The sequence below is a fragment of the Jatropha curcas genome, chromosome 11 (genome assembly GCF_041381405.1).
Source record: "Jatropha curcas cultivar XTBG-Jc1 chromosome 11, XTBG_Jcur_1.0, whole genome shotgun sequence".
Classification (NCBI taxonomy): domain Eukaryota; kingdom Viridiplantae; phylum Streptophyta; class Magnoliopsida; order Malpighiales; family Euphorbiaceae; genus Jatropha; species Jatropha curcas.
This window is the reverse complement of record NC_143161.1, coordinates 12,226,086-12,233,494: the sequence shown is the minus strand read 5'-3', so window position 1 is coordinate 12,233,494 and position 7,409 is coordinate 12,226,086. Positions and strand designations below refer to the sequence as shown.

Genomic DNA, 7,409 nt, shown 5'->3' with positions numbered 1-7,409 from the left:
TTGAGGAAGAAATATACCATGCTAATTCTGTTGCAGTAAATAATGAATTGAATGTTGATGAGGGTACAGCCCTTGTTTGTGACACAATGGAAGATGGGGAGTGTTTAGTGATGATGCGTATTCTGAATATTGGAAAGATTGAGGAGGATTGAAAGAGGAAATCCCTATTTCACACCAGATGTTTGACAAAAAACAAATTGTGTGAAGTTATTATTGATAGTGGCGCATGTGAGAATGTTGAATCAATGAAATGGTTGCGAAATTGGGACTGAAAATCGAGCAAATTGATACCCCTTATAGGTTGGCTTGGCTGAATTCTGAACATGAAATTAATGTCACTAAGAAGTGTCTAGTTCCTTTTGCAATTGGGCAATACGTGGATGAGGTGAGCTGCCATGTTATCCCAATGACAGCTTGTCACTTGCTTCTTGGGAGGCCTTGGTTGTATGGTAAGGATGTGCAACACCAAGGGAAAGCCAATACTTACACCTTTTTCCATGAGGGTAAAACCATCTTGCTCCCACCATTAATGCCCGAAAAGTGAAAGAAGAAGAAAGAAGTTGGAGTGGTTGGATTGTTATCCAATGATGAGAAGAGTGAGATCATGGAAGGGCTGCCTAGACATGTTCCAATTGATGTGGAGGATGAGCCCAAACAGAATCATGTGATTCCAAAAGAGGTACAATTTCTTATTAGGGAGTTTGAGAGAGTTTTCCCAAACACTACCTATTGGTTTGCCGCCTCTAAGATTAATACAACATGAGATCAGTTTTGTTCCGGGAGCTCCAATTCCTCATAAACACTCCTATAGAATGAGTCCTAAAGAGAGTGATGAATTACAAAAGCAAGTTGACGAATTGTTAAAGAGAGGCTTCATAAGGGAGAGTGTTTCTCCTTGTGTTGTGCCGGCCTTTGTTGTTCTTAAGAAAAATGGCAAGTGGAGAATGGTGATAGATTCAAGGGCTGTTAATGACGTGGAACCCTATGGAAATTAATTCCAAGAACTCTATGACAAGATTTGGAATAGATCAAAGATCAAACTAAACTCCCCTCTATGGCACCCAAAGCTTAAAGAAGCAAGAACACCAATAATAGAGTAAAGAATAAGATAAACGCCACAAATAAATTGATAAGTTTACCTTGATTCTTAATGCAATTAGAGGAAAGCAATCTCACAATCACTCTAATCAAAGGAACACGCCAAAGCATGAACAAATTTGAAGAATTTCTATTTCATTGAATTGTATTTTGTTGTACAATATGACAAGCTATTTATACTAAATCTAAGAGGTCCTGATCCTTAAAGAACTTAGAATAATTAATCTAAATTAACTAAGGATAAGGATTTAGCTAATCTAAACCAACTAAGGATAAGACTAACAAATCTTAACAACTTAAGGATTTGGATTAACTAATCCAAATCAACTAAAGATTAACTAAATCTAAACAAATCAAGGATAAAATCTAAGGGGGCCGAATTATAGGAGGCCCAACCATTATTATTGATACAACTCAAAATAAGCATAATTAGACTAACTAATCTCGCTAGAGGCAGACCCTAGCATGGCCTGGGCGTGCCAATTCTCACGGGCGTGCTTTATGGTGATTGTTTCCTCTCGCAAGTCAGACGCGGGCACAGCCTGGGAGTGCTATTTGGCACGAGCGTGCTTCATGTTACTTGATTTTCCTCCGCAAGTCAGACTCAGGGCATGCTACCTTGCACGGGCGTGCTAACCTAGCACGGTCTGGGCATGCCATAGGCTAGAATTTCAGATTCCATCTCAACATGTGCTTCCATCAATGTGAGAAATTTAGGTGTGCCTTTAAGTTCTTCATAGCACTTGTTGAAAGCAAGGTCCTGGAGCTCTTGTGTAACTTGTTCTTGAATGTATAAGGACATGGTTGCTCCATATTTCTTTGCACGGCTCCTTGTAATTGGTCCACTAGGAAGTACTAATGGATTGCCATTGTTGTGCTCCATGTTCCCTTGAGCTCCATAGGTGATTGATGATGGTGGATCCGTATCATCCCCCCCCCCCTTCTTTAAAAAGATTTGTCCTCAAATCTACATCTATGTCAAATGAGGCAAATCACTAATATTGAAAGTGGCAGAAATACCATACTCACCAGGCAAGTCTATCTTGTAGGCATTATCATTGATGCGCTCCAAGACTTGAAATGGACCATCTCCACGTGCATCGAGCTTAGTCTTCCTTTGGTTAGGAAACCTTTCCTTGTGAAAATGTACCCAAACCCAATCAACTGGCATAAGCACCAGCTTCTTCTTGCCCTTGTTTGCTCTATCAGCATATTGCTTATTCCTCTTTTCTATGTTGGCCCTAGCCTTCTCATGTAAAGACTTCACCAACTCTGCCTTTTGAGCACCATCTAAATTAGAAAGTTCATTTAAAGGTAAAGGAATAAGATCTAACACAGTTAGTGGGTTAAAACCATAAATAAGCTCAAATGGACTAAAACCTGAAGTAGAATGTATGCAATGATTATATGCAAACTCAATGAATGGCAAACAATCTTCCCAAGTTTTTAAGTTTTTACCCACAATGGCACGAAGTAAGGTTCCTAAAGTTCTATTCATAACCTTAGTTTGTCCATCTATTTGTGGATGACAAGTGGTAGAATAAAGTAATTTAGTACCAAGCTTGCCCCACAAAACTCTCCAAAAGTGTGAAAGGAACTTTGCATCCCTATCAGAAACTATAGTTCGCGGCACCCCATGTAACCTTACCACTTCTCTAAAGAATAGATCAACAACATTATTGGCATCATCAGTTTTATGACAAGGAATGAAATGAGCCATCTTGCTAAACCTATCAACAACTACAAATATACTGTCCTTACCACGCCTATTTCTAGGTAAACCAAGTACAAAGTCCATAGATATATCAGTCCAAGGTGAACTAGGAACAGGTAAAGGCACGTATAATCCATGAGGCATAGACTTAGATTTGGCCTGTTTGCAAGCAATACAAGAATTACAAACTTTTTCTACATCTCTATGCATATGAGGCCAACAAAAATGTTCATTCAGCATATCATAAGTCTTATGTACCCCAAAGTGTCCCATCAATCCCCCACAATGAGATTCAAGCACAAGCAAATCACGCATAGAACATTTAGGCACATAAAGTTTGCTGCCCTTAAATAAATATCCATCATGTCTATAGAATTTATCAAATGCTCCATGCTCATAAGCCACATATACATTGCCAAAATCAGAATCAGTCACATATAAGTCTTTAATATACTCAAATCCAAGCAACTTAGAACTAAGAGCAGTAATTAGAGCATACCTCCTTGACAATGCATCAGCAACTACGTTATCCTTTCCATGCTTGTATTTAATCACATATGGAAATAGTTCAATAAATTCAACCCACTTACCAAGCCTTTTATTGAGCTTACCTTGACCCTTCAAGTGTTTTAGGGCCTCATGATCTGTGTGTATGACAAACTCCTTAGGTAGTAAGTAGTGTTACCAAACATTTAGAGTTCTTACCAAGGAATACAGCTCCTTATCATAGGTTGAATAGTTGAGTTGCGCTCCATTTAATTTCTCTCTAAAGTAGGCAATTGGTTTCTTTTCTTGCATTAGAACCGCCCCAATTCTGACACCAGAAGCATCACACTCTATTTCAAAAGTATTTTCAAAGTTGGGTAAAGAAAGTATAGGTGCTGATGTTAACTTTTCTTTAAGCGTGTCAAACGCTTTCTGTTGTTCTTCTCCCCACTTGAAACCAACTTCCTTTTCGATTATTTCTGTTAGTGGTGCTGCAATTGAAGAGAAATCATTTACAAATCTTCTATAAAAACTTGCTAACCCATGCAAACTCCTAACTTCAGAAACTGATTTGGGAGTTGGCCATTCTTTGATAGCTTTCACTTTCTCCTCATCTACTTCAATACCCTGTGCACTTACAATAAATCCAAGAAATACAAGTCTATCTATACAGAATGTGCATTTGTTACGTTTAGCATACAATTGTTCATACCTTAATGTTTGTAATACTATCCTAACATGCTCAACATGATCATTAAGAGACTTGCTATAAATGAGTATCATTGAAGTATACAACCACAAATTTTCCTAAGAAGGCACGCAATACATGGTAATGAGCCTCATAAATGTACTAGGTGCATTAGATAATCCAAAAGGCATAACTAACCATTCATACAACCCATACTTAGTTTTAAAAGCAGTTTTCCATTCATCACCTGGTTGCATCCTAATATGATTGTAACCACTCATTAAATCAATTTTAGTAAAGTAAGTTGCCCCATGCAATTCATCTAACACATATCATCAAGTCTAGGGATATAGTGTCTATACTTTACAGTGATTTTGTTGACCGCTCTACAATCAACACACATGCGCCATGTTCCATCCTTTTTGGGTACTAGAAGCACTGGAACGGCACAAGGGCTCATGCTCTCTCGCACCAAACCTTTCTCTATAAGCTCATCAACTTGCCTTTGCAGCTCCTTTGTCTCCATTGGGTTGCTTCTATAGGCAGGTCTATTTGGAATGGTGGAGCCAAGAATGAAGTCAATTTGATGTTCTATTCCTCTTAAAGGTGGTAAACCACTAGGTAATTCATGAGGAAAGACATCATCAAATTCCTGCAACATAGAAACAAACATAAAAGGCAAACTGTCAAGGTTAGTGTTAGTTTCAGCAAATAAAACCTCTTTATACCTAAGAAGCAACACGGGCTTCTCCAAGGCAATAGCACACTTAACCTCCCTAGCTCTCGCATAAAAAGTTTGTTTCTTTTTTTCCTCTCTCTGTTTTTCACTCACAATTGGGCCATTAATTTGTTTTGTTATTTTTGTGGCCTCTTTCCCTTCATCCTTACTCTTTTCTCTCTTTTGTTCTTTCGAAATCTCACTCCCATTTTTCCTCAAGGCCGAAACCTCTCTATCTCTCTCAAGTATCTTCCTTTGATCTTCATATACTTCTTGAGGTGATAATGGTACAAGAACCACCTTTTTCCCCTTATGAACCAAAGAGTATCGGTTGTGGAATCCATCATGAAGTGCACTTCTATCATATTGCCATGGCCTCCCCAATAGTAAATGGCCTGCTTGCATAGGTACGATATCACATAAAATCTCATCTTCATACCATCCAATAGAAAATGGCACAAGTACCTGTCGAGTCACGTTCAACTCCCCACAATCATTCAACCATTGTAACCTATAAGGTTTAGGATGTTTGAGACATGTTAAGTTCAGTTTGTTCTCCATATTTACACTAGCAACATTAGTACAACTACCCCCATCAATAATAAGAGTACACACTTTTCCACTAATCAAGCACCTAGTGTGAAATATGTTCTCACGTTGCTCAAGGCTTTCCTCTTTGACATGCATATTCAAAGCACGTCTAACAACTAAAGCTTCACCATGTTCAGGAAGTATTAAGTTATCTGAATCATCATCATCATCATCATCATCAATCAATTTAGGCATATCATCATAATCACTACATTCAGATTCAGAACTAATATTTACATCATCTTTAGCAATCATAACTCTTTTATTAGGACATTGAGATGCATAAGCCCTTTCCCCAAACATTTAAAACATTTAATTTCTCTAAAAGGGGTTGTAGAGTTAGAAATACCTTTGTTGCTCTTAATTGGAGTTTGGACAGCCTCTTTACCTTTTTAAGTTGATTTTGTCCTTTGGAAATTAGAACCTTTAAAATCCTTCTTTTCACTTCCCTTGGACCATTTAGATCCCCATGTGTTGTTAGAGTATTTGTTGGTGGATCTTTCCTTTTTCTGCCTTTCAATTTTCATGGCCATATCTATTATCTCTTCCAGGGTATCATAGTGATACATCTCTAAAGCATCAGTAATGTCATTATTTAGACCTCCAAGGAATCGTGACATGGTGATTTGTTCATCTTCCTCAATTTTGGCTCTAGCCATGCAAATCTCCATATCCTTGTAGTATTCTTCCACACTCTTCCCTCATTGCACCATTCTTGCTAATTTATTATGTAAATCCCTAAAGTAATGAGTAGGGATAAACTTTTGGTGCATCAACTCCTTCATGATCTCCCATGGTGGTACATGTCGCATCCCCTTTCTTCTTCTTTTTAATAGCAATTGTTCCCACCAAAACATAGCATAACCCTTGAATTCAACAGCTGCAAGATGGGACTTCTTCTCTTGAGAATATTTATGGCATCCAAAGATTTGCTCTACCTTCCTTTCCCATTCAAGATACTCTTCAGTATTGTTGTTACCTTTGAATTTTGGAATCCTCATTTTGATTGATCCCAAGTCCCCATCAATTTCATTAAAATTAGAGTCTTCAGTCTCCTCATCATCATGGGTTTGGAATCTAGATTGTGGATGGGCTCTCTTTGTATTAGAGCTTTGTGAAGCCTTTATCTCTTGCAATTCTTTGCTCATGTCTTGAAAGAGATTGTTGAAGGTTTTAAACTGTCCTTGGATTGATTCCATGAAAAATTTCAGTTGAGTATATTTAATTTGATTTCCATCCCCATTACCATCTCCAGATTTGCTTAAACTCATTGTTAAGAAAGAAACAGAAAAACAAGAATAGATTTGGTTAATAATAAACACTCCCTCACGTGTTTACACTCTTTAATCACTCCTTGCAATTCCTCCAATTGTACTTTAGAATCTCAGGTCAACCAATCAACTCAAAAGCACGTTTAGAAACAAGGAATAAAACTTAACAATAAAAGTAAGCACAAATTCTAGAAAGAAGACTCAAAAACGAGAATGGATGGTAGCACAAGGACAAGACTATGTACTACTTGATTATATTAATTTAGAGTGTAGTAAACAAACAAACACACCCTAATAATGTAATAGAAGCAAAAGAAAGCTCAAAGCAAGAATAAAGAGACTAGAACTTAAAAGACAATTTTTGGATATAATGTATGAATTTAGTTTACTACAAAGCAAACCAAATATGGACCTAATTAATTCTACCCCAAACAAATCAAGTAATCAAAGAAAATCCAAAAATTCAAAAAAAAAAATCTTTTTATAAGGTCAGAGCCTAGCACGGGCGTACTAGATGGAAACACGGGCGTGTGTGTATAGCTTTGTCCGACAATTGAGAGTCAAAGCCTAGCACGGGTATGCTTGTTGTGAAGCACGGGCGTGCTAACTTGTATCCTCCCTTATCCTTTCGATATAACCCAATTTAGTTAGGATTAGTTTTTGACAAGGATTATAGTGGATAAACTAAATCTCAAAAGATATGGACAAATAATTCTTGTTACCTTATCCACAAAGTAGTTAAAATTAGATTTTATCAAAAGATTATAGTGGATAAGCGTAATCTTCCACAAAATAAGGTCAAATCCCTAAGAATTAGGAACAAAATCCCTATGAATTAGGAAC

At 37.4% G+C, this 7,409-nt stretch overlaps 1 protein-coding gene across 1 annotated transcript; it reads left to right on the top strand.

Annotated features, from left to right (window-relative positions):
• The first annotated feature begins 250 nt into the window (after window positions 1-250).
• Window positions 251-995, top strand: LOC149492585 (uncharacterized). The gene is made up of 2 exons (XM_089715879.1): window positions 251-503; window positions 697-995. The coding sequence occupies exons 1-2, from the start codon at window positions 251-253 to the stop codon at window positions 993-995; spliced, it is 552 nt and encodes a 183-aa protein (XP_089572005.1).
• The last annotated feature ends 6,414 nt before the right edge of the window (window positions 996-7,409 follow it).